The sequence below is a fragment of the Grammomys surdaster genome, unplaced genomic scaffold (genome assembly GCF_004785775.1).
Source record: "Grammomys surdaster isolate TR1022 unplaced genomic scaffold, NIH_TR_1.0 125953, whole genome shotgun sequence".
NCBI classification, from domain to species: Eukaryota; Metazoa; Chordata; class Mammalia; order Rodentia; family Muridae; genus Grammomys; species Grammomys surdaster.
Window position 1 is genome coordinate 2,067,292 of NW_021620773.1, and position 27,330 is coordinate 2,094,621.

Genomic DNA, 27,330 nt, shown 5'->3' on the forward strand with positions numbered 1-27,330 from the left:
AGGACCTGTCTATTTATACAGTTGGAGTCATCTTCAGAGATCCTGGCTAGGTACCCCAGTTAGGCTTTCTATCACAGTATATGGTAGTCCCAGTTTTCAGGACTGTGTGTCATTGCTACCAGCCTGAGCTGTTGCCCCAGATCAGCCTCTTCTACATTTCCAAGCAGTTGCCTTACAGACTTTGTAACTTCATATCTAAAAGAAAATATGCGATGTTGCTCCAAGACCTTTCTCTCTGTCTAAAATAGCCCACCATACTGACAGCAAATAGGATGGATTGGCTCCTCCTTGTCTATCTGGAATTGGATCCCTTCTCACCATTTTGGGTCCCATCTCTCTATCCCCCATCCTGTTCTCCACCCAGCACCATAATGCCACCTTGACCAAGTCCACCTCAGGGTTAAAGCCAAGTGGTTTCCATGCCTACAGGTGACTTTTACTTAAATAGCCTCTGTGTTCTACTTCCCAGAATCTTCAGCTCACCTTTCTTCAGCCATGCTCCTGCATGTTCCAGGGCCTTGACACCTATGAGGCCTACCCCTCTGTGCCTTTAGTTCTGCTGTCTCCCAGAAGTCTACACATCTCACACAGAGAAAGCCAAATGTGTTGCCATATGGCACAGCGGAACACACACGCAAAAAACCATGGCCTGTATAAATAAGTATTCAGTGGGCAGAGGGAAAAGGGGCAGTTGTTTGAAGATTCTACTGAAGAACAGGGCGTGCTCTGGGAACTAGTACTGCAGCAGCAATCAAGACATGACATTGTTGGAGCTCAGAAAGTATGCTCTCCCTCTCTGTTTCAAAACAGCTGGTTTGTGTTTCTCAGTGGGAAACACTTTTGAAAGTCACAAAAGTGATGATGTTTGCTAAACATTTCCCCTCCAAAAAAACACAGGGCCAGGTGGTAGTGGTGCACACCTTTAAACCCAGCACTTGGAAGGTAGAGGCAGGCAGATCTCAGAGTTCAAAGCCAGCCTGGTCTACAAAGCAGCTTGCAAGACAGTTAGGAATACACAGAGAAACCATGTCTCAAAAAATGAAAGAAAAAAACCTAAACAAACAAACAAAAAAAAAAGAGAGAGAGAAAACATAGGAGAATTCAATCCAGTTGGATCCATTTTCGTGAATTTTACTGACCACTTTAATGCTTAGTAAATTTGGGAGTTTCTTCAACACATTTGAAAGAAGTTCTAGATGTCTCAGAGAACCATTTGGGTGAATTGTTTCTTTTTTCAATTTTATTTTTATTCTGTGTGTATGGGTGCTTTGCCTGCATGTATGTGTACCATGTGTGTGTCTTATGCCCACAGAGGCCAGAAGAGGGCCTGGAACTAGAGTTATAGACAGTTGTGAGCTGCTATGTAGGGCTGGAACTGTGAGCCACCATATGAATGCAGGGAGCTGAACCCAAGATCTTCTGCAAGATCAGCCAGTGCTCTTAACCTCTGAGCCATCTCTCTAGCCTTTTATTGTTTCTAATCCTTTTTGTTTGGTTGAAAAGCTAAGATAACCAACCATCCCTGATTAGAAACTAGTGGCTGAGTTTAGGCTGCATGGGGTTCTGCTGCTCAAAGGGGTTGTTTTTTCCAAGTACTCCAGGCTGAGTCTTTTTTTTTTTTTTTTTTTTTTTGCAATGTGCACAAAGAAATTGTTGCTGTAATTGCCAGGGTGCCAGTGTCTCCAGGCAAATGAAGCACATTCATGTCCCTTTTCTCTGCCTAGTGAGCAGAAATAAAGGGTGCAGTGGGGCCATTCCTGCCAATCCTTAGGGCTGCCATGGGAACTCATGGTGGAATTCCCAGCAGTTCAAGGGCCAGCCTTGCCAAAGTCGAGAACATAAAGGTTTATGCCGCCCGATGAAGGAGATTTCTGTAGCGTAATAATGGGAGACAAAGAAAGACGGCTTAAAAAGATGTAGACCTTTGAGTAGTTTTCTGTTCCAGGCCCAAGGCTGGTCAGGATCCACATCCAATGCTGGACTCTTGTTCTTAGCCATACTTCTTTTTCCAAGACATCCACCTGGCTAGTATGTTGTGAGGGGAACCAAGGGCTCTTCCTTTCCTTCTCGTATTGGGAAAGCTCCAAGCCAGTGGTTATACAATCAAGGAGAACATTTCTAGGATCCACTCCCTTAATCTCCTCATTGAAATTCAGGAAGCTGTGTGCCTGCTCCTGGCTGAAGTGCAGATTGGCTGAGCTTTTGTTCCACTTATGAATACTTCTTGCTGGAAGTCCATCACCCAGAGGCCTGCTCTCCCAATTGCCGGACGACAGCAGAGGTAAGCATTAAGACATTAAACTGCAAAGTAGGAGCGTCTTTTGTAATCTCATGGTCTCATTTTGTGCTGGATAGGAGCTCCCCTCTGTTTGGGACTCATAAAGTTGCTGGCGGAAGTTGAAACGTACTATATCTGAAGACTGGGATGAAGTCTGAGTGTGCTGAATCTAGATGAGTTTGGTGTTTTATTTATGTGAGAGTTAGGAGTTTATTCTTTTTTTAAGTTCACAGTCCTAGAGCACGAACATATTCCTTTAAGAAAGTGTTTGCTTAAACCAGAGGTGATAGTGTTTACCCAGGCAGAAGTTTAAGGCTGGCCGGGGCCACACAGTGATACTTTGTCTCAAGAGAAAAATTCCGAAGCAATTTCTTGATAATGTCTTACTGCCATTGGAGAGTCTTCAGTTGTCAAAGTCCATGATGATCTCATTGCATAGGAGGCAATGGTGGTTTGAGTCTGTTCGTGAGTCTCAGCTTGGGTGTGTGTCATTCTTGGTAACATGCCTGTTTCCAGCGCCATGACACGGGAGGGGCAGTTCAGGGAGGAGCTGGGCTATGACCGGATGCCCACACTGGAGAGGGGTCGGCAGGATGCAGGACGGCAGGACACAGGCAGCTACACCCCTGACTCAAAGCCCAAGGACATGCAGCTGTCGAAGAGGTTGCCCCCGTGCTTCAGCTACAAGACATGGGTATTCTCTGTGTTGATGGGGGTGAGTAACTCAATACTGGTTCAGAGGACAGCAAACACCATGTTCCTTCAGTGCTGGTCATGCTTTATAGATTGCAAAGCCCGATAGACTGGGAATCATTCTGTCCCTTTCTTTTTCTCTTTCTTGTTTTCCCTCCCCCCCCCTCTCTCTTTCTTTTTTCCAGTTTTTCTGTGTAGCCCTGGCTGTCCTAGAACTTGCTCTGGAGACCAGGATAGCCTCAAACTCAGAGATCCACCTGCCTTTGCCTCCCAAGTGCTGGGATAAAGGTGTGTGCCACCACTACCACTGGTGGTACTTATTTTGTTTGTGTCCCGTCAGTTACTTTTCTCAGTATCTGCCATGGGGGCCTATGCCCCTAAACTGTACTTATCCTGAGACCACAGTTACTTGTGACTACATGCTCCTGTACTCCTGTACTTGAGTGGTCTGTGAAGGCTGGAGGCCAACCTCATGCTTCAGGGTAGCTCTATGGAGTAACTGACAAGAGTTGTGGCCAAGTCTGGGGTCAGAACCATGGAACAGGAAGGGCTACAAAAGCCATAGGACTATGGGGACTATGGGAGACCATGGGAAGGGCTAAGTTGGGTGTAGCTAGAGAGCAGATCCATGCTACCCCAGGGTGAAGCAGTGCCACATGGGGTCCCAGGACACTTGTACACAGTCTTATGGATAATCAATTGGAGAGCTTAAAGCATCATTTGGCCCTGAGTGTGCACAGTACCTGAGGACCCAGATGTTGTATGTATTTCTCTATGGAAGGAGCCGGGTTTTGTGCAGCCCTAGCCTGAGAATGTTCAGACAGGGACCTCTCCCTTTCCATATCTCTAGACCTTTTCCAGATTCCATTTTGGATCAGTTTCTGCAGAGGTAGTAGGGCAGGCACTTGTTTTACTGACCCTGGACCTGGAGATCCTGAATCCTCTCATAATACTTCCCTCCCTCACCCCACGAGTTTGGTAATTTCTGCTCTGGCACCAGACGTGGGAAAGGGGAGGTCTATTCTTTGGGTTGTGCTGGTCCTGCCAAAAAGAGTCACACAGGACCCAGCCACAGGCAAAATAAATAATCAGGAGACTGTTAGTTAATATGGGAATCATGAGCTTGCAGTCAAAGGGTAGATGTCGCTCCCTCGAGTGTTTTATCACCAGACAGAGCCTGTTATAACCTGAGTCTATGTCGCTCTTTTGCAGAGTTGCCTTCTTGTGACCTCTGGGTTTTCGCTCTACTTGGGGAACGTGTTCCCCTCCGAGATGGATTACTTGCGCTGTGCAGCAGGCTCTGTAAGCGTGTTCATCAGCAACACCAGCACACTAACTCTCCCATTGTAGGTGCACGGCTCCGTGATCTGGGCTTTAGAGGTTTCTGTTAACTACTCAGCAGGTCTGACTTGTGTGTGGGAAACAGCACTTTTGTTCCTGGTGTGTTGTGATGGTTTGATGCTCTAACTCTCTTGAATTCCATCAAGGGAGTTTTAGGGTCAAGGGAGCTCCTCGTGTCCAGTAGATTGACAATGATGGTTTGCCTGTGTGACTCAGACTATTGTAGAAGCTTAAACATTGTAGCACACGAATGTCTTAGCTTTATGCTTAAACATTGTAACACACGATTGTCTTAGCTTTATACTGAGCTGAGATAAAACTCAAAAGTCTTCAGCTTGGTAGGCAAGAGCTCTAACCCTGAGCTGTACCTAGCCTGAAATGCATGGTTTCAGGGTTAGCATCATGTCCAGGGCACAAGACTCAGGTGAACCCTTGGCTCACTTGGGTTCTGGTCTCTTTACAGTGCATCCCCTCAGCAATTGTGAGCTTCGCCGTTGGGAGGAGGAATGTCAGTGCGGTAAGTTAAGCCTTCAGAACACACTGCAGACTTGGAGACCCCACAGTACTGAGGTATGGAAAGCGGATGTTGTCTTTATTTCTTTAGTATTTTTTTTTTAAGAAGGAAATGCCTCCTGCTTTGCTTTTCCAGATTCCCAACTTTCAGATATTGTTTGTTTCCACATTCGCTGTTACCACTACGTGTTTAATCTGGTTCGGATGTAAACTGATCCTGAATCCGTCAGCCATAAACGTGAGTCACTGGAAGGGGATGTGAGTCACAGAGGGTTTCCTGTTTTTACCTGAGTCTTGTCTTCCCTCCGATGTCAAATGCGGCTCTCACTGAGCAAGGGTAAGCCCTGGTTCTCCTGTGCTTCTGAAGGAATCATCTCTACTGAATTCTGAGTTATTCCATTGGACAAATCTATTAATAGATGACATTTTAATGTCTATTTCCCAACAGTGACAGGCCTGGGATGCAGTTTGGGGGCAGAGCACATGCTTCTAGTGTATTCGATGCTCTGAAATTTAGCCCATTACCATACGTGTAAAAACACACAAGCACACACACAGGGACACATGCATACACCACAACACAATAGCAACATACTACTGTATTTCATCAAATCTATGATACTGTTGGTTGTAAGGCACATGCACACACGTGCACACACACACACAAACTCACACATACAACACGACAAAATAACAATATACTATTGCATTTCAGCAAATTGATGCTGCTGTTGGTTGTAAGGCATCCTGTCATCCTATGTGCTAATGAGAAAAGTGAGAAAAAAATTACTCAAATTGTGATACTCAGTGAAAAGAAATGGCACCAGGAATAAGGATGTCCTATCTAGTCTTGTGAGAACAAAAATTCAAGGAATACACAGGTTGCTGTGGGCAGAAGGCAGGTTGTTCACTGGACACTGGGATTATTGAGTAAGTTGCCTGTAGTAAGTTGCTGGATATGAAACATAAATATAAAACTAATTGTACCACAAAAGTTGAAAATACACTCTCCCCACAGATGCTTTATAGAACTAAATGAGTAGGGTTGGGTCAGCACATGCCTGTTATCCCAGCACTTAGGAGATGGAGGGAGGAAGAGCAGGAGTTCCAGGTCACCCTTGGCTATATAGTTAAGTTTGAGAACATTCTGGGCTATATGAGACCACGTCTCAAGAAACAAACAAATAAACAAAACATATAACGTTCCTGGAAATATGTCCAAGAAGAGATTACAAACTACGAGACATATCTTTTTTTTTAAAGATTTATTTATTATATATGAATACACTGTAGCTGTCTTCAGACACACCAGAAGACAGCATCAGATCTCATTACAGATGGCTGTGACCCACCATGTGGTTGCTGGGATTTGAACTCAGGACCTCTGGAAGTGCAGTCAGTGCTCTTAACCACTGAGCTATCTCTCCAGCCCGAGACATATCTTTTAAAAGTTATTTTATGTGTTGAGGTGTTTTACCTGCATGTATGTCTGTGCATTATGTGTGTGCCTGGTGCCAGTGGAGCCCAAGAGAGGGTATGTCATTTAAAGACATACCGGATATTAAAAGACATCCAGAACAAACAGAGGGTGAGACCATAAGGCAATGCATGTCACGGTGAGAGGCTCCTCTCTAGTTCCTCCTGCAGGTCTGCCTAGGACTTGGTTCAGGGGAGCACAAAGAAGGAGAAGGATTCCTCTATGTCCTTCCACAGCCAAAACTACTAGAAAGCAATCGTAATAGAAGGGCAGGCTGGGAGTGGGATGACAGGAACTGTCATAGATACAGTCATTCCAGAGTCACATCATATGGAGGGCTTCAGGATGTCTAGCACACCTGTGACTAAGAAACATGCACGAGGGCCTTAGAGTGATGGCTCAGCAGTTAAGAGCACTGGCTGCACTTCCAAGGTCCTGGGTTCAACTCCCAGCGCCCACATGCACAGATCACAATTGTTTATAACTGTAGGTCCATGGGGTCTGATGCCCTCTTCTGGTACACAGTCATTTATACAGATAAAATACCCCTAGATGTAAAATGAATAAATAAATCTTATTTTTAAATGTGCTTGAAAGATCAGAGCCATAGTGTGAAACTTCAAACTCAAACAAATGACCCGTCTCAGAACCACTGGTGACTGAACTCTGAAAGATGGGTAGAACTGTATATCCACTTTTGTTCGTAATGTAGCAATGGACCAGCCCCAACATCACCTGGTACTTACATCTGCAGCACCTCAGTCCCACTTGGGCCAGGCATCAGAGTCCATAAGTAACTAGGCCCTTCTCCATGGCTCCAACCATACTGAGATCTGATAGTTATTGAGCCAATCGTAAAAGCTTCCTTAGACAGGTGGGGAGACCTCAAGAACACAGCATTTGACCCATTCCTGCTCAGAAACTACGCCTCATTCAAAGACATACAGAGAACAGTGAAATAGCCACAATGTGGTTGGACAGTCGGGAACATGGCTCCATCTGTGTGGGTTGTATCTCACTGTCCCGTAGGCCCTTCCTCAAATCCTCTGGTCTCTGCTAAGTACTGGGAAACCCTTGGGGTCTATGCATTGCTCTTCCCTGTTGGTAGGGCTCATCTGTTCTTGATCTCCACCTGTGCATTTCCTTGTGGGTTGGCGTTGTAATCTTGGTTGTAAGCTTGACTACATCTGCAATCAACTAAAACCTGAGCAAGCTGGGGACAACTGTGAAGGATTTTTCTTTTCTTTTAAACTTTTTTGTCTAATTTATTTACATTGGTGTTGTGTTCTTCCCCCATGTGTGTCTCTATGAGGGTATCAGATCCCCTGGAACTGGAATTTCAGACAGTTGTAAACTGCCATGTGGGTGCTGGATGCTGGAATTTTTAACCCAAGTCCTTTGGAAGAGCAGCCAGTGCTCTTAACCACTGAGTCATCTTCCCAGCCCCAGTGAGGGGTTTATTGGGATTGGATCATTTGAGGTGGGAAGACCTACTGTAACTCTGGGCCACGCCTTCTGGTGGCAGCCCACATGAAAGACATGAAAGAAGGCAGCCTTTGCTTTTCACCTGCTTTCTCTCACGTGTACTGGCAAATTCATCTGTCCTGTTACTAAGACATTCCTTTGCTCATGTTAGAACCTACTCTGTGGGGATTCCAACAGAGACTAAAGGCCAGCAGCTCTCTAGGATTCTAGCACTAGATTGGATTGGAAGCACTGAAACATCCAGTCTCATAGATGGAACAACTACCCGATCCTTGACCTTTCTGTCTGGATACTGTCTGGATACATCCATTGTTAGACTACTCTGACCACAGCTGCTATGTCACTCTAATAAAGCATTGATAAGTCTCTCTGTCTCTGTCTCTCTCTGTCTCTCTCTGTCTCTCTGTCTCTGTCTCTGTCTCTGTCACACACGCACACACACACACACACACACGCACATTCAGTTAATCAGTCTGTTCCTCTAGGACAGTGGTTCTCAACCTTTCCTAACGATGCAACCCTTTAATACATTCCTTATGTTGTGGTGACCTCCCCACCATAAAATTATTTTTGTTGCTTTTTCATAACTGTAATTTTGCTCCTGTTAGAATCATACTGTAAATATCTGTGCTTTCTGATAGTTGTAGGTGACCTCTGTGAAACAGTCCTTCAACCCCCAAAAGGGTCAAGACTCACAGGTTGAGAACGGATACTTTAGAGAGCCCTAACTAACACGGTTGGTGTATCCTGTCAGTATCTTTGAAGCTCCAAACCACAGTGGGAGGTCACATCTCACCAGTAGAGATAAGAGTCTATCCTCTGTCTCCAAGGTACCAACTTCCCAAGTCAGCTGATGTAGGGTCTCAGATACCAGGAGTGAGGTCTCTGCCACAGGCTATGCCAGTGTTCTCCTAGTTCAGAGCATCTCTCTCCTAGACATCCTCGCTACCAGCCCGAGGCTCTGTGTCCCTTGACCTCACTACCTTAGATGTATTGACTCACAGTTCCCAGTCAGGGGAAGGCAGAGGCAGCAACTTCCTGTTTTCATCCATATCTTCTCAGCCAGATAATTTTGGAAACTCTTCTCCCGCCTGTGGCCCCGCTAAGACTTGGCTTCCCTGTCAGTTACCTGTCCTCATGCTCAGTTCAGGTGGAACACACACGTCATCTTTTTCATAACAGGACTAGTTCACATGGCTTTTCCAAGAGACACATGAAGAACCATCCATCTATTTACCTGACATAGAAAAAGTGTTTGCAGATCAATATATATTGTGCGTGCGTGCATGGGTGCGTGCATGCATGTGCGTGTGACTTATCTATGCTTTATTATAGTTGATCTGTAAATATACAGTTGATCTGTAAATATAGTGGGGAGTTTGGTGAACCAGTGAATTTATTGGCATTACTTACAGGCTCATATAGTCTTGAGATGGTGACCTTGAAGGTGACCCCATATAGTCTTGAGATGGGGGAGGCTCAGAGGGAATGTTGATAGGGCAGACCTCATGAGGGTCTCCTGTGTGTCTGCTTCAAGGTGGCAATGCTCACACACAGCCCACGGAAGCCAGCTACACTTTAGCTCACTTTTGGTTGGTGAAGTGGCTTGTTCTTGGTTACTTGACATTGTATGAAGTACCCACTTTGAGTCCAGGCCTACCCTTGGATTACTCCCATCTGATAAAATGAAAACCTTGACCTCAGTTACTCCATCTTGGTTGGAAGTGCCAAGGAAGAATGACTCAGTCTACATCTTGTTTACACAATTAGAAAAAAAAAACCACCTCATTTCCCAAGAAGTACAAATTGTTAATTGATTTACTTGAGCTGGTAAATGACACCAGAACTATCTGAGAAACACCAGGCACATGAGCTTTTCAGGCACACTAGACGGAACCCCTCACAGGGACTTTAAAAGAAGGAGCACCCCAGGACAAAAGTACAACAGGCCTACTGACCAGTCATTTAGTCACCTGAGACTCTTTGAGGAAAACCACCACAGGAAAGATCTCCTGCCCACACTCCTGTGCTCAGCTTGGTTGAGCGCAGGCTTTTCTGCTAATCACACCAATCCACTTCAAATTCACCCTTGAAATGGCCTGCCACCAGGACCCACAGTTGATAGCCTTTTGCCTGAACATCTCTGCTCTCAGTCCCTTCGGTCCAGTGTATTATAGACTTTGCACATTATGTCAACTCTGCCTCTGACTTCAGGAATCTCAGTTCCTCCAGCTTCACTGTCACTGAGTCTGGTAATGCGTTTGGTTACAGGTGTTTGCTTCAGCTCTGGCGTAGTCTCCCCTACGCCAGATTTTGATGAAAATTCTCATTTTTGATGCTATTTGGTTCTTCTCACTTCTGAAAATCTGTCCCTTACTTTGTGTTGCTCAGTCTGTATTGTGTGTGTGTGGGTATGCTGTGTGGGTCTACCAGTCCTCTCTACCCTGGCCCCGGGGGTGACTGGAACTTGGGGAGGGGCTAAAATAGTTTTCTTTGACACTGTCCTTGTTGGTCTGGCAGAGCTGGGTATACAAGGCAGGTGGTCTTCAGAAGTAGCCACTCTGCTTCTAGCTCTCTGGGGGAGCTGCACTCCGTGACACGGTCTACTTCTGGCTGTCACAAGCTCCTCTTGTCCAAGAACACACTTCTGTGAATTACCTGTCACCAAACTGCCACTCTCTTCTGAGTATCCCAACTGATTATTGTCACGATCCCAGTGAAGCAGGCGCAAGGATTTATTTTAAAATATCACCCACGTATTATTGATTTCTGATATCACTGTTAGGACATGAATAAATAGTCCAAGTACATTAATCCTTTGACATTTACCAAGGCTCACTGTATGTCAAGATTTTTTTTTCTTAGTGTTCCATGGTAGTTATCAAAGAATAAACAATCTGTTTTATTTACCTGGAGAATTGCATTTGTTTTTAAATCTTGGCTTTATTACTGTCTAGATGTGGTGAAGACAGCAGTTCAGGAGACACCTGGTATTGAAAAGATAGTTATTGCTCACAGATTCCGTAAGAGGGAGCGTCCCCATCATCAGGGCCACCAGAGGGGGCACCAGAGCAATGTACAAGCAGAGATAGTGAGGGGGAGACAGGCAGGCACCTTCATTGTGGCCTCCACAGAAAAGAACAAGTCAGACAGATGGCCCTCCAGCTTAAATGGCTTCCCAGGGTGCTAGACTCAGGACAATCCCTAGTTGCCTGGATTCTGCCCTGGGGTGACAGGCAGGTGGATAGAGGCCCAGTTAGGGATACATGGGGCTGGGGGGGGGTGTTGTATACAGTGTTATTAGCCAACTCTAGTCATTAGTCATCCCTAGGAAGGTCAAGGCTCTCCAGGATCAGCATGACCACAGGCCAGCATCAGAACACATACAAAGAGGGTTTCTGTGTGCATGTGGGGTGTGTGTGTGTGTGTGTGTGTGTGTGTGTGTGTGCTGGTTGTTGTTGTTATTGTTATTGTTACTGTTGTTTTGTTTCTGGTGGGACAGGTTCTCATGATGTAGTCCTGGATGCCCTGGTTGATCTTGAACTTGACATGTAGGCCAGGCTGGCCTTGAACTCACAGAGCTCTGCCTGCCTCTGCCTCCCAAGTACTGGACTTAGGTGTATATCAACACCATGCCTTGCTGGATAAAAGTTTTTGATGTGGTTTTGCTTTTGATTAGTCAGCTTCTGAGAAACATGTGTTAAATTCTTTATCTGTAGTTGTTGGTTTATCTATTTCTTCCTGCAAGCCTGTCATTATTTTGTATATTTTGAGGTTCTGTTGGTCAAATATTACTGTATGGTCTTTCCCTTACAAATTTATTTTTAAAATCACATCTGTAGCATGCACTTATAATCCCCACAACTTGGGAGGCTGAGACAGGAGGACTGTGAGTTCAAGACTAGCCTGGACTACAGGTCTAACCTCAGCAACTTAGTAAGACTGTTTCAAAAAAGGGCTATGGGCATAGTTCAATGTTAGAGTATTTGTTTAACATACAGGGTATCTCAAGTCCAGTCCCTAGGACTACATAGTGAGTATCAGTTACATTTTTATTCATTTGTTAATTCTGCAGGGCCCAGGAGCAAGTTCCAGGCCTTGTGGATGCTAGGCTTATACTGTGCAAGTGTGAACATTTACGTAACTACTGCCACAGCTGGCCGCAAAGTGTTTCTGTCATCCTCCAAGCCTCGTGTTTGCAGTTTCTGGGAACTGCACATGGAGCTGAATATGCTGTGAACATATGTGTTCATGTTATGTGTGTGCTTAGATTGGGGAGGAAGACACAGCTCAAAGGCTTCATATAAGATGCAGTTTTGCTCGAAAGGGGCTAAAAAGTAGTTTGTCATGAGCAAACGAGAAGCGACCAAGGCCCAGGAACACAAACTCAGGTTACCTTGTGTGTGATTCCTGACGGTGTGTTCCGATGCAGAAGAGGTTATATGAACCTTTATAGGCCAGAATAAAAGGAAGTCCTAAGTCGATACATAAACCGGTATGAGCATCATCAGGTAGGCAGGCAAGTCATGAGGAGCAGGTGAGAACGTCACTTGTATACTCTGCAGATGTTCTGACATATTCTGCTTTATAGTATTGGAAACTAGAAGTTTCTTAAGTTACACATTCCAAATGATCTCCCTAGGAGTCACAGAGATGTTAGACCAGATCGTGATGCTGCCTGTGAGCAACTGTCCTGGGTTGGGTTCTCTATCTGCCTCATTCCAGTTCTTCACAGTCACGAAGTTCTAGTCATTTCAGCCAGGGTGTGCAATTTCCCGCCCAGATGAGACTTCTAGAGGGAACTTCAGCTTCTAGGCCCAGAGGCCTATGGCATGTTCTCTAATAAAACATTCAGTTAAGAGTGGTTTTTAAAACAATGCCTGGGGCTTGTGACATGGCTTAGCAGATACAGGTGCTTGCTGCTAAGCCTGACGATCTGAGTTCAATCTCCAGGACCCCACAGGTGGAAAAAAATAACTCATGCCTGCAAGTTTTGTCCTCTGACCTCTATGTGCATACTAGGACTGATGTCCCACCCCAGTGAATACACACACACACACACACACACACACACACACACACACACACATATATATATATATACAATTTGGGACAGGGTTTCTCTGTATAGCTTTGGCTATGTCCTGGAACTCACTCTGTGGTCCAGGCTAGCCTTCAACTCATCATAGAAATCCATCTGCCTCAGCCTCTCAAGTGCTGGGATTAAAGGTGTGCATGAAGCTAGCTGCTGCTGTCACCATTGCCACCACCAACAGGCTCCAATGACTAAATTTTATTCATAAATTTAAGTATCAAAAAGGTTCACAATGGAGAGAGAAAGAGAGAGAGAGAGAGAGAGAGAGAGAGAGAGCTAAAAAGTAGACCGTACAGAAGAGAGACAGTATGTTGCCCATGGTTTGCTCAGGCCTGTGACAAGGAAAGCAGAGCTGAATTAGGCAGCTGAAGGAAGATGGCAGCTTTCTGGGGGAAAGGACTAGCTTGACTGAGGTACACATTTCCTTTGCAGATTAATTTCAACCTCATCCTGCTCCTGCTCTTGGAGCTTCTCATGGCAGCCACAGTGATCATCTCGGCCCGGTCTAGTGAGGAGCCCTGCAAGAAGAAGAAGGTGGGTCTCTCACAACTACTCCCTCATGCCCCTGAGCTGGGTCTGGATGCAAGAGGCCATGGGTGGGCGGGGACTGGTAGGGGTCGAGGGACGGTTAGTCGGGCCTAGGGAGGAGATGGTACAGCCGCACTGCCTCCAGTGTCCTTCTCATCCTGTCCTGCCTTCAGGAGTGTCACTGGAACATCAGCTTTACCAAAACTGTTGGTAAGCTCTAGTTTCGGTGACTGGACACGTCCACATGTGGGGGAAATGTCTACCCTTGAGTTGTTGCTCCACGCTGAAGGGTTGTAACGCTGAGACTTTTAGGAGTGTAACTCCTGCCCATGGCAACCAGCACCCAAGCCCCGCATTCCATGGCTCCACGAGGATTTCCTTTTCTCTAGGGCTCCATCTCAGACGGCACTAACATTCTGGATGAAGTGACTTTTCCTGCTCGGGTCCTAAAGTCCTACTCTGTAAGAAAAGCCTCCCTCTTCTTTCTCTTGTTTCATTTCGACACAGTAGCTTAGGGTGGCACTGAATCATCAACCTCCCTGACTCAGCCTCCCACGCACTGCATCACAGCAGGTGCACCTGCATCACTGTGTCCATCACTGTGTCGGGCTGATGATGCTAATGACTAGGAGAACTCCATCTTCATCCCGGTCAGGCTCTGCCCTTGAGCCTCCGTGTGGGTAAAGTAGGGCCCCCCCCACCATCCACCTCCTTAGCCTTGTCTAGTGATTTCTCCACTGTCAACCTGAACAGACCAGAGAAGGGTCTGAGTCCACGGCCTTCCTTGGGGAAGGTTGTATCTACACACTGCATTCTGTGACTTCAAGGGTGTCTCTTCTCTCCCCATGGAGGTAGACCACTGGTGTGGTGGCCTACCAAGGTAACTATTATTTTTTCCCCAGGTGATAGAAGTAATTGCTGGTGTCTCTGCTGTCCTCGGTGGGGTGATCGCTCTAAATGTAGAGGAAGCTGTCTCGGGACCACATCTCTCAGTGACCTTCTTTTGGATTTTAGTGGCTGTGAGTACTTCCTGGATGGTCACCTTGTCCACGTACAGCTAGTTAGACATCACTGCAGCCACAGCTCTGAGTTTCCCTCCTTAGACCCTACATGGCTGGGGTTGTTGTTGTTGTTGTTTTCACAGTGTTGGTAACAGTCAGATAAGAAAGCACACAGGAGAGACCCCTCCCCCAAAGAATTGGGAAACCGAGGATTAAATGTATTTGTATGAAATTTTATCTTAACTGCTAGTATTATACTACTTGTCTATTTTTCTAAGAAATCCAATTGTCTTCGAGTTTTATTGTGAACAGACACCGTGACCAAGGCAACTCTTACAAAGGACAACATTTAATTGGGGCTGGGTTACAGTTTCAGAAGTTCAGTCCATTATCATCATGGCGGGAAGCATGGCAGCCTGCAGGCGGAAGTTGTGCTGGAGAAAGAGCTAAGAGTTCTGAGTCTTGATTCGAAGGTAGCCAGGAGACTTGCTTCCACAGGCAGCCAGGAGGGGACTCTGTCTTCCACACTGAGCAGAGCCTGAGCACTAGGAAGCCTCAAAGCCTGCCTACACAGAGACACACTTCCTCCAACAAGACCATACGTCCTAATGGTGCCACTTCCCATGGGCCAAGCATATTCAAAGCATCACACCAGTTATATTTTTAGAAGCTTGTGTGAAGCTCAGGGTGCATGTCTCAGGAAAGTCCATGAAGGTGCCAGAGGTCAAGGGACAGCCCTGCGCATAGAGATTGACAAGGAGGCGCAAGGAAACCCCAGTCTGGGTTTTAGATCATGAAGCAGGAGACCTCTCTTCATATTGCTTTTGGGACAACTGAATGGTGCTGCAGATAGATCCCCATTTGACTGTATTGCACTCTGCTGCCCGAGTATGTAGCACATGTTCAAGTGACCAGAGAGCACAGAATGCGACAGATGTCACCAAGGTCATCCAGGGGAGATGGAATGTCACTCTGTCATTCATGTAGGCTTTCTACAGGAAACTTGACTGGTTAAACAAATGGTCGAGCAACAAGCAGCTACCAAACCCGTGAGAGGCTCTCATGAGCCTAGGCAGCCCTGGTGTTCCTTCTACCAGACAGAAGGGTGAAATCACCGGGGCAGGAATACACAGGATTTGGCTTTCTGAACACTAGCCTCTACGTTTTTCTGTTCTCTTCCCAGTGTTTTCCAAGTGCCATTGCCAGCCATGTGACAGCGGAATGTCCCAGCAAGTGTCTGGTAGGTGAGGCCCAGTCCTTCCATTATGCCATAGGTCACACTTTGGGTGTGGCTCAAGGGCTTACAAGGAGAGGCCACGAGGGACCAGTCCACTGCCCAGGAGAGGGTCCACAATGGTCCTGGAGCCCCAGTGGCCCGGCTGTTTCTGAAAACAAGAAACAAACACTAGGTTTGGAAGCCAGAAACTCCTATAGCTAATTGAGGGATGGAGGAAGAGACCAGTCCTTTAGCTTCATCTCCTTTCCTGGGGGCTGGTTAGCTCTTAGCAGCTGTTAGCAACTGTCAGTCTTTGGGCCTAACCGATCTGCAAATGAGTCTGTGCTGGGTCATCTGGTCCTGACACAGGGGGGAGGTTAGAAGACTAGATCTTAGAAGAGAGAGAGAACTGAGTAGCATACAGGAGCTGATTTTTTTTTTCTTCCTCACATTAGAGGGTTACGTGTAAAATTAAAAAACTCCCACGTCATAGCCGGTGCTGAGTGAGTGAACAGAGTTTATTTAGATTCACACAGCAATCCCACCGCACACACTCAGCAGGCAATTGCTGGCCACACGTACCACTCAACAGTCTGCTTCCCTGCCAGGTGGAGGTGCTGATCGCCGTCAGCAGCCTTACGTCCCCACTGCTCTTCACGGCCTCTGGATATCTGTCCTTCAGCGTGATGAGAATCGTGGAGATCTTTAAAGATTACCCACCAGCCATCAAAGTAGGTGTCCATTCTATTTTGAAACTCTTTGAAAACGGAGTTGCTTACTAACAGGGGCCCGAGGAGGGGCTATGGGGCATCTGCTGTGTTCCTGGCAGTGACCAGAATAAATGGGCACCCCACCTGAACAAAGTGGCTTTGCCCAGTTTGCTGTGGGTTGGGTGGGTTTTGTGCAAAGTGAGGTTGGATCCGATTTGCTTTTTCCATGTTGGTTCTGTCCCTGCCGGCTGCTCCAGTTTCTGCTCATTGCTTTGGTTTTCCCTGCTTTTTTTTTTTTTTTTAATCTGTCTTAGCTCAGCCTTGTAATGGGCCCTCATTTCTTTCATCATGACTGGGGCTTCCCTCTGTCTTCTGACTACCCATGGGTATCTCAAGCCCAGTCATCAGGTTACCAGACGACCTACTGGGATCTCAGTCAGCCTTGCGTTAAGTTGATAGGTGGACCTGAGGGTTGGAAGTGTTCTGACTTTGTACTTTTCACATAGGATATCGCTTCCTCTGGGGCCCCCAGCACATATCAGGAGTCCTCCAGGCTCAAACACACACAGCTGGCTTGACATCTTAGATGCTTGGATTTGTTTCCAGGATGAACGCTTTTTCTGTGTTATGAGGAACCTTGTGTGTGCATCGGAAGGCAGGGCGGCTCCAGGGAGACGCTCCAGCAGCTCCTGTTGTGCTCACACATGCTTAAGATCGATGATGTCACACTCATCCGGACTGAGTGTCAAACTCTGATAACCCTTCACCCTTTGACAATTAGATGGCCCTAAAGTAAGAACAGCCCTCAATACCTCAAAGTCCCATTGTCGAGTCTAAGACGATCATAACCGGATGTTAATATTCAGCCCATATTGATCTGCACGACTGTTTTAGAGCAGGACATCTTGCTTGTTGGTCTGTTCAGTTTGGGAAAACCCTGTCCCCTGATGCTGTCTGGAGTGTGACCCCACCTGTTCATCTGTTTACAAAGATCCTGAGGAGCATGAAAGGGCCTGGAGAGGTGTAAATCACTGTGGTATCTTCCTGTTCCCCGAACCTCCCCTGTGAGCTGATGCTAATGGCTGATCTTTTCCTGGGGAGGAAGATAAAGGTGAGGGCCAGGCTGGCATATTGCCAGACAGACAGCTTTGGTGTTAGTCAAACACTACTGAGGACCCTCAAGGTCTCTAGTATTTTTAGAGTACTGTTGATGTTCTTCTCTCTGTGCCAACCGTGACCCAGATGCATCCAGAGGACACCTTCCAGGTGAGCATTCCTGTGAAGCATCAGTCTCCCTGGGTGGGCACTGAAGACAGCCTTGGCTCATCTTTTATGACCTTGACCCAGACAGGAGCAGGACACAGAGGTCAGAATCTGCCTCTGTGGGCTCTCCCTGCTTCAGGTCCCTTCTGAGCCTGTTCAGTGAACAGACCTGGAAAGAACTGTATGTTTACAGACATGTGCTTGTATTGTTTCCAATTCAAGCTGAACATTCTTGGGTTTTGTTTTTGTTTTTATTTTTCCTCTTTTGACTTATTTGATATTTTTTGTCTTTTTACTCCTAACCCAAACATGATATCTATGATAACATTTAATATTCTACTTAATTGTATCTTATAATAGACACATGAATGACCCAATTATAAGAAAGCAACAATGCTACCAAGAGACCACCTCCTCAACTAGTCTGTGTTTTGTCTGTGTGTGTGTGTGTGTGCGTAATGTTGTTGTTGGTTTTTTTGAGACAAGGTTTCTCTCTGTAGCCCTAGATGTTCTGGAACTAGCTGTGTAGACCAGGCTGGCCTCAAACGCACAGAGATCCACCTGCCTCTACCTCTTGAGCGCTGGGATTAAAGACAAGAGCCACCACTGCCCAGCATATATGTATGTATGTGTGTGTGTATTTAACATTAATCTCAGAAAGAGTGACTCTCATATGCTGTGTGATAAAAATCCCTTTTTGTGTATGATTTTGCTATCGATTTGATAAGTGGTGAAATCTAGTGAGTTCTGGGTGTAGTCAACATTAAGGGCTGTTGCATTTTACATTACATGTTAAAATATACATTACTGATAATTTAGAACATAGAACGTGGCTCAAAAGACAAAGCTGAAGACAAGGTTAACTCTGAGAAGCAGGGGTGCAGCCTCCTCATGAGCTACCACACTGTGATAATTTTCTCTCCCCCCTACAAAGCACATTGGGCATTTTAATCTATTCTGTGTCAGGGGTCATTTTTAACCCAATAATTTATCCTGGTGTTTTGTAAGCACTCAGAGGGACAGGGCTCTTCCGTGCTCCTTCATTGCCCTGTTCAAATGTTACCCCATGGACCTGACAAGGCCCTAGTGTCAGGAGCTGGGTGATGTCTGGCCATCTGCTGTTACGACTAGCTCCTAGTGACCAGATTTTATGCACATTTCATGTGAATTTGAGGATGAGCATCCGGGAGAGAAACTACAGAGAGAGCAGATGTTTCTGTATTAAGTCTTCACCAGAAAGGTTTCTTGCTCAAGTTTTCCAGGGCCCGGCAAAACCACTGGCTGAATCTGACCTTCCTCCAGATGCTTCATCATTGCTAAAGCCCCACTTACACACAAATCCACGGTTCTCTCAGTCCCTCAACACACTTTTCATGGGCTGCACCCCTGTTTGCAGGTCCTCTCCTGCTATCCCACTGGCTCACCCAGCTTGTCAGCATGTACAGGGGCTGTCCTGGGCTGATGGTAGAGGGAGAGGGAGCTGTGGTGAGTCTATAAAGTGAATAAATAAGTTAATTAAAAAATATTTTTGAGGCAAGATCTCAGTGTATAGTCTGGGCTAGCCTTGAACTTGAGATCTTCCTGCCTGGGTCTCCTAAGTGCTGGGATCATGGGCTCACACCACCATGCCAGTCAGCACCATGTCCTTGGTGTGTTAACATTTAGTTGCTCTGTGTTTTTGTGGGCTGATGCTGAAAGGCAGCCTCTGGTTGCTTTGTGGGTATTTCTGAAACACTCCTTAACGTGTGAATTGCATTCTATTGCCTCTGGCTCCTGGGCTGTCAGGACAAGGACTCATGCCCTGTCTTCTTGTTCTCCCTTCTTGCCTCTTCTTCACCACCTTCAGGTGGTCAGGACACTTTGCTGGTAGGTCTGGGCCCAGCCAAGGACTCTCTATCCAGAGCCAACTGTACCAATTTCAGGACTGTGTTTCCTGCAGATATATAATTGAAAATGTTGGTCTCTCCCGCCCTTTGCACACTCTCAGCATGAACCACAGGAGTCTCACGTGCTCTTTGTCTTCCCTACAGCAGTTGGATCAGAAGGAATACAACCTGGGTCCTCTTTACACTTACTCATTAAATGGAAGGCAGAAGAATTAGTTAAACTGCAGTGTTATGACTCAGATTACTGAAGAAGAAGAAAAAAAAAAGCCTGTTTGGATTTCTAGGTCATCAAGCAGGGGTTCTGGCTCTGTTGAAACCTTAGGCAAGGAGAGCGTTTGCAGGAGTCTGCCTGTGGGCCTGTTCACATCTTGGTCTTTCCTCATAGTCCTACGATGTACTCCTGCTGCTCCTGCTGCTGCTGCTGCTGCTTCAGGGAGGGCTCAACACTGGCACCGCCATCCAGTGTGTGAGCTTCAAAGTCAGTGCCCGGCTTCAGGCTGCATCCTGGGACCCCCAGCCGTGTCCCCAGGAGCGACCAGCAGGGGAGGTGAGTAGCCTGCCTTCCTAGGATGCCCCATCGAGGGTCCTCAGAGGGTCCTTGTGAGGTAATGGATCCTTCCACTAATGCTCTTCAATGTTTGCTATGATGTTTTGGAGTTTGTTTTATTTACAGTATTAAAAATAAAGTTTGAACTAGGTTATTTTTAATGGACTAAATGAGTACAAACCCATCCATGAAAAATACCATGGCTACGGGGCTTTCAACTCCGCTCTCACAGACACAGAAAAAGCCTTCCAAAGACTCCCACAGAAGATGCCATGCTCTGCAGGGGAGGGCTGCCCCTACCCAGCCTGTGGGGCTCCCTGCAGCTAGACATTCCTATTCTGTGACCAGGGGGCTGGGAGAGTCCAGAGTCACCTGGATGGTACCCTTCCTGCCCACCCCACCCCCATCCTACATTCTGATACCCCCACCCTGAGGATGGGCCTGCTAACTTCTCCCTATGCCTGTAGTGTCTTCCTGGACAAACTTGCCCACTGCCATCAAGGGAGTGACCTGGCTGTTCTGTGCCCAAGGAGATGTCCAGGCAGGCTCCCATCTCTGTCCTGGGTCTGTGTCCTGACCAGCAGACCACAGAGACAGATGAACAGGTTGCCAGATACTAGATTCCATAACTGACCCTCTTAAGAGCTCAGAGTAAGTGTGCAAGCTATCAGTCACCCGTCTCGTGTCTGGAGGTGTGTGTCTGCCTCCACTGTCCACTTCTTTACTGTCAGTTACACTCCCATCTTAAAGCCCACCCATTGTACACATACAGACACTATGGGAAGGGATGTGGGAATTCCTAAGATGCTTTGTCCCTTCTCAAGTGACTTCCCCCTCCATTCTCATGTAAAGAAGTTTACATACAAGAACACATCAGATGCCTTGCACACTCAGCCGAGTCCGCCTTCCTTCCAGGTCAGACCCTGATGAGGTGACATTGTCCTTTCTTTTATCACAGGTGGTCCGAGGCCCTCTCAAGGAGTTTGACAAAGAGAAAGCCTGGAGAGCTGTGGTGGTACAAATGGCCCAGTGACTACAGGATAAAGAAACTGAGTCTGGGTGTCTGCCTGGCCCCCGGCATACTCCACTGTACGGACTCTAACCATCAGTTGGCTACTGCTTTCTAACATACTCTTTCCCTCCCGTGAGGGCAGCCCAGGCTGCAAGGTTGGGCTTTTTGTTTCTGGTAGTAGTTTAACTTTGGAACAGGCAAATGTTGAGTGTCTGGCCCTGTTAGGTGTCAGTTGTGTGCATCTCAGGTGACCCTGATGGCCTGGGTGATGCTTGTTTTCCAGCCCTCCTCACTACCTGATTTGACCCTCATTCACCAGAATCTGGTATTTTGGCCTTAGGGGGCTTCCACATCTTTGCATGCTTGCTACAGTGCGGGATAGTTTGGCTGTGAGACTCACAGATGGTTTGCATACTGTCTCCCAAACCCCAGAGAACAGTTGGATTCTCCCAGCTGTCAGAGAAACAAGGAATATATAGTAAGTTGGGTCCTTTGTGAAACTGGGGATCATTTTAGGAATTGCTTTCTGGGAGGGGAGCCTCTGTGCTTGGAAAGACACCGTGCTTTTACAGAGCTGGGGTGGCAATGGACTCCCTTCCAGGGAGGACAGGGGAAAGAACAGAGGTACGTGTTATGCCTCAGTAGAGCTGGTCAGGGAGATACTGAAAATCCTCCTGGGCATCTCACTTGTAGATACTCATGACTCTGACAGGATTCACGAAAAACATAGTCATTTCCAAACAGAGAGATGTGAGGAAGGCACCTGACAGGGAGAATGTACAAGCAAAGCAGCTACATCTCCAGCGTCAGGGATTTCCGGTCCTATCTTCATCCTCTGCGGCTCCAGAGAGCTGGACCTGCCCCTAATAAGTTCCATGAGAGGCCATTCTTGCCTGCCTATGTGCAGAGCCCACTGGGCTTTGGGCCTACTGCAGCTCTCCCACGTGCTGTTGGGTAGGAAGGGAGCCGTGGTCACACAGGGCTGGCAAGCCATCTGCTGAGAGACATGAACTTTCAGGACCAGAATGAGGCGGCAGGAGGATTGTTGCCAGCTTGCACTTTCTAATTTTAGAGTTTAAAAAAACAAACAAAAAAAACCCCGACTCATATAAATGGGGTCTGAAAATTGTCTCTTGTATACTTTTGTTTGTCACAGATTAATATGCTTGAGCAATAAACGCTAACGTGCAAATGTGGTCATAGCCTGTTAAATGCTTCTGGGGAGAGAAAAGGGTGGAAGGGGATGAGAAGTAGATCCTTAGAGTGAAAAGCCATTTTTTATTTATTCCTTGGTTTGTATAACACCGGTGACTAAAGACTAGATCACCAGTCAGGGAGAAGACTCCTGCAACACCTGTTAAACAAAGATGCCTTTAAACAAGTTGTCCTCAATCTTCCTAAAGCTGAGATCCTTTAATACAATCCCAGATGTTGTGGTGACTCCCAACTATAAAATTATTTCGGTGCTGCTTCATAACTGTAATTTTGCTAGTTGTGAATCGTCATGTGATACGTGACCCCTGGGAATGGGAGAGCGACCCACAGATTGAGAACCACCCCTTTAAACCAGTTTACAACGTCGTGAAGTTTGCGCTGTAAGACAATGACAACTCTGGCAGGTGCTGGGCCTTCCTGAACACGGCCCAAGGTGCCACTCACTTAGGCACAAACACAGGACAAACGTAGGGACTAACCTGGTAAGGCCTAGATGCCAAGTGGTGCTGGCTGTCGGGAAGGGACAGCCTGGAAACACCAACGGCACAGCACAGGCACCCCACTAATGAACCTAGGTACCAAGTCCTCTCTGTGTTCCTCTGGGCACAGAGGGCTTACACTGCCCACCCCGATTTCAGTAGTCACTCAACTGGCAAGGAGAGAACACCAGCCTGGAAGGACCCTCGGACTCCATTCATCCCCACCTCAGGCCTAAGTGGAGGCTTCTCATGGACAACAAGGGAGCCAGGAGGGAGGAAGCCGAGGGTGGGGCAGGGTGTGACCCATAGTCTTTGTGACTTGGTGTAGTCTGAGTCCCCGGGTTGTCTGTGTGACCCTGACAGGTGCGTGGGAGATGTGGAGCAGGAGCACATGACCCAGGCGAGGGTCGCAGGCACTTAAGGACTAATCCTGACACATGGCCTGCTCCGTCCAGGGACCTAGTCCCCGCCCTCGCCCCCGACCCCACCCCCGCCCAGGCCCTGGCCGCTCCTTGGACCGTAACACGGGACTGGATCTAGAACCAAGGCACAGTGTGAATGCCAGCAACTGCGTCCGGACTGCGTCTCGGGTGCCCTCTGTGCGCCGCTGCCAGCGGACTCCTCTTCCACGCAGCCCTCCGCAGCCTCTGCCGCCTGTGCGTCCACGAAGCCCCACACCCCGAGTGGGGCGCCGCTCAGCACGCCGAAAGCCCCGCCACCAGCGCCAGGGGTCTGCACAATGCTTGGCGCAGGCAAAGCCGGTTGCCCTGGGCAACCGCAAGACGCCTGGCCGCTCGGCCCGCCGCTCGGCCGCAGCAGCACGCGCTTCAGGGCGGGTCCCAGGTGAGCACAGCCTGCCCTCAGACGCGCCACGCCTGCCCTCGCTGGCACCCAGGTCCCCCTCCTACCCCGTGCTCGGAACCCCGCCCCGCCCCCTCCGATTGGAATCCCAGGCCTCGATCCTTAGAACCACAGAACTTTCCCAGCTTATCCTGCTCCACTTACCCCCTCCACTTTCACCCTACCAAGCCTGTTCAACCTTCTTTTCCTCACCTTCCCATTTCCCTCCAAACTTCGTAACTGCCTCCCCTTTCTGACCCTAAACCTGCGCCCCAATTTGTGTCCTATCACCCTACCTTGACCTCTCCTTCTTAGCTCCAGACCTGTTTTCCTCTCCAGACTGAATGTCCCACTTGGACTTCCCTAACTCTGGCCCAAATTTATCTCTTCAACCCCATACTTACCTCCTTATCCCCGAGTTCTCCCCCTACCCTAACTTACCTCACTCTCAGACCTGTCTCCCATTGACCTTTCTTCTCATCTGACTTCTCACCCCAAGTCTCTCACTCATGTCATGTCCCCTGAACCCAAATCCCGCTTTCAGGCCTCCCTCCCACACCCAGGTCCCCCGAACCCCACCCTTACCTCCCTGGGTATGTCTGACCACTATACCTCTGTCAGCAGGGGCTGGGGGCCAAAGAAACCAGCTACGAGAGGCAAGCATGGAGAACGGCGAGAGAAAGAAGCTGTCTTCCACTTTGTCGGATGGAGATCACAAAGAAGAAAATAGTCTGTACCTTTCTTGTTCCGCATTTTCGACAGCCTTACTCAAAGGATCAGGCATGGGGTTTTGGGAACTGTGGAGGAGGCCCAGACTCTGGGCTCCTGAGGCTTCAGAGGACGTGAAAATCAGATATATTGATCATGTGAGACTGTTCTGGTCGTACAGGGTAAAATATAAAGCCCTTTATCCTAGTGGGCTACTGCACTTGCCCTTCAGACATGGTTCACATTCACTGACGAATACCTAAATATCTATAAGTAAAATCATGTGTCGTAGATGGGTACACGTTTAGTTTTAGAAGATATAGTTCAGGGCTTGGGAGAGTGGTACACGCTTTTAATCCCAGCACTCAGGAGGCAGAGGAAAGAGGATCTCTGTGAATTCGAGGCCAGCCTGGTCTACAAAGCCAGTCCAGAGCAGCCAGGGCTCTGTTACACAGAGAAACCCTGTCTGGAAAAACAAAACAAAACAAAACAAACAAACAAAAAAGAAGATACAGTTCAGGCTTACCAGCTGGGGCAGTCCCCACTGGCCACACAGTTGCCAGTGCCTTGGCCTTTAGATCACTCTGGTGGGTGCTGCCAGTCTCTCTATGGCTTTTATTGGCGGTTCTCTTACATCCACCATGTGTCAGATCACTGTGTTAGAAATACATCTGTGAGCCGGGCGGTGGTGGCGCACGCCTTTAATCCCAGCACTTGGGAGGCAGAGGCAGGAGGATTTCTGAGTTCGAGGCCAGCCTGGTCTACAGAGTGAGTTCCAGGACAGCCAGGACTACACAGAGAAACCCTGTCTTGAAAAAAACGAAAAAAAAAAAAAGAAATACATCTGTGGCTGGGGTTGGTTGATTGATTTCTAGGGATTAAGTTGATTTTGTTTTTCTTTCTTTTTCTGTTTGTTTGTTTGTTTGGTTGGTTGGTTGGTTGGGTAGTAGGTTGGTTTTTTCAAGACAAGATTTCTCTGTGTTGCCCTGGCTGTCTTGGAACTCGCTATGAAGACCAGACTGGCTCCAAACTCAGAGATCTACCTGCCTCTGCCTCCCTAGTACTGGGATTAAAGATGTGTGCCACCACCACTACCACCCCTTGAAACAAGGTCTCACCATGTAGTTCTGGCTATCCTGAAACTCTCTATATAGACCAGGTAGAACTCACAAATATCTACCTACTTCTGCCTCCCTAGTGCAGGGATTAAGGGTGTGCATATATATCTTGGCTGGCCCAGAACTCACTCTGTAGACCAGACTGTTTTAAACTCATATAGATCCACCTGCCTCTGCCTTTCAAATGCTGGGATTAAAGAATACATCACAATGCCCAGCCTGTGAATTTCTAGTGTTAAGGAGGCCTACTTACTGATCTTTTCATATGTAATGAGAGCCCTTGTATCTTAAAGATTCTACCCACTTCCTTGCAGAAGGTAATACCTTTTGCTTTGCTTTTAGAAGCTTGGTCTTTTCACTTCTTACAGTTCCGTCAGACACCTAAGGGAATCAAGGAAGATAAGACTTGCTATCCTCATCCTAAATTTGAGTATTCAGTGACTCAGCTGCTGCCTTGGCAGTGTTTCTTTGGAGTCAAAGAGGTGTAGGTCTTTTGAGAGGCTAACCATTCTGCTGTCCTGATTTTTCTGCTCATTCTTTTTCCACACCAGTGTTTTCAGTGCAGAGGTTTTATAATTAAGAACTCTGACGTTGTCCTTCAAGGTTGTCTAGGATCTCTTGGACTTTTGCACTACTGGGTAAAATTTAGGACCTGATTAACATATGCATATACACACACATACACACATACACATAAACACACATATACATACACATATGCATACACATATACATATATATACTGCCAGAGTTGTCATTATAGTTCATGTTGAATTTATGGGCCAGTTAACATCTCAATATTAAATCTTTGGGAACAGGAACATTTAGTTATCTAATTCTTCTCAGCAGTGGTTCATGGTTTTCATTGTGCAAGTGTACAGTATGTCTTTTGCTGGATTTATTCCTATATATGTGGTGTTTTCAAATGCTGCTATAGATGGCTTTTTCATTTCATTTTCCTGTGTGTGTGTGTGCGTGTGTGTGTGTATGTGTGCGTCTGCCTCTCAAATGCTGGGATTAAATGTAACCGCTGGCTTTTCCACCCATGTTCAAGTTTCTGAAATAACAACTCTGAGAACTTAATGTTTCTCGAATAAATGTGAAACCATAGCTGGGGCCATAGCTTGCTCCCCAACTAGCTTGTAATTTAATTAACCCATTTATTCTATTCTGAGAGTGCCACATGGCCGGTTACCTCGTCACAGTTTTATGCAGCCAACCATCTCCATCATCATTAGAGGTGAATGAATCTCTCCTGTGCCTGAAGAGAGTCACTCTTCCTGCCGGGACATCCCACCTCCTATTTCATGCCAAAGCTAATAAACCAATGACTTTTTATTGACAGGTGATACTTCCACACAGTGCACAAGAGATTCTCTCTGTAATTAAGTGTATGTTCTATCAGATGGATCTCTATGAGTTCGAGGCCAGCCTGGACTACACAGAGAAACCTTGTCTGAAAATTAAAAAAAAAAAGTTTTTCAAGTGTGGTGTGTGTGTGTGTGTGTGTGTGTGTGTGTAAGGCAGAAGAAGGCATCTGATTACCCAGAGCTCAGATTACAGGCATTTATGAGATGCCTTGTAACATGGGCACTAGAATATGAACTCAGTCCTCACGACTAAGCAACAAACACTCTAAACCACTGAGCTATCTCTCCAGCCTCTGCTTTTAAGTTGTTTAATTTTAACAATTACCAACTGTTATGGTATGTTTTCTTCTGCATCTGTTAGATCATAGTGTTAATTTTATATATTAATATGGCAGATTGTGCTAACAGCTTCTCAGACCAACCTTGTATTTTTGGGATAAACTCCATTTGGTAGTGTTTTGGTTTTGTTTTTATTTCTCCCTGTCACTAGATTTAATTTATGAATGAATGTATTAGGGCTTGTGTCAGTCATTATGAGAGAGATTAGTGTGCACT

At 46.9% G+C, this 27,330-nt stretch overlaps 2 protein-coding genes across 5 annotated transcripts in view; both read left to right on the forward strand.

The window, feature by feature from the left end:
* The first annotated feature begins 1,787 nt into the window (after positions 1-1,787).
* Mlc1 (modulator of VRAC current 1) lies at positions 1,788-22,241 on the forward strand. Of its 3 annotated transcripts, none has more exons than XM_028753735.1 (12): positions 1,788-2,281; positions 2,795-2,993; positions 4,184-4,273; positions 4,776-4,829; positions 4,962-5,063; positions 13,315-13,416; positions 13,800-13,871; positions 14,313-14,429; positions 15,595-15,651; positions 16,236-16,358; positions 19,872-20,033; positions 20,992-22,241. In XM_028753735.1, the coding sequence occupies exons 1-12, from the start codon at positions 2,214-2,216 to the stop codon at positions 21,064-21,066; spliced, it is 1,221 nt and encodes a 406-aa protein (XP_028609568.1). In that variant the 5' UTR covers positions 1,788-2,213; the 3' UTR covers positions 21,067-22,241. The 3 variants fall into 3 exon arrangements, with proteins under 3 accessions (XP_028609568.1, XP_028609569.1, XP_028609570.1); XM_028753736.1 differs by having other exon boundaries at positions 2,214-2,280; positions 2,776-2,993; positions 20,992-21,066; XM_028753737.1 differs by lacking the exon at positions 1,788-2,281 and adding an exon at positions 17,752-17,754 and having other exon boundaries at positions 2,799-2,993; positions 20,992-21,066.
* A 1,504-nt stretch (positions 22,242-23,745) lies between these two features.
* Positions 23,746-27,330, forward strand: part of Ttll8 (tubulin tyrosine ligase like 8) — a 42,418-nt gene continuing 38,833 nt past the window's right edge. For both annotated transcript variants that reach the window (XM_028753732.1, XM_028753733.1), the window contains exon 1: positions 23,746-24,308. In XM_028753732.1, the coding sequence (XP_028609565.1) occupies positions 24,089-24,308 (220 nt within the window). In that variant the 5' untranslated portion in view covers positions 23,746-24,088. The remainder of the gene's footprint in view (positions 24,309-27,330) is intronic.

What these genes read in the sequence shown, in the direction of transcription:
- Mlc1 (XM_028753736.1), top strand. Translation starts at nt 2,214, where the DNA reads ATGAATACTTCTTGCTGGAAGTCCATCACCCAGAGGCCTGCTCTCCCA. An exon ending in TGAATCCGTCAGCCATAAAC is followed by an intron (nt 5,064 to 13,314) that starts GTGAGTCACTGG and finishes TTTCCTTTGCAG; the next exon opens with ATTAATTTCAACCTCATCCT. An exon ending in AATGTCCCAGCAAGTGTCTG is followed by an intron (nt 15,652 to 16,235) that starts GTAGGTGAGGCC and finishes CTTCCCTGCCAG; the next exon opens with GTGGAGGTGCTGATCGCCGT.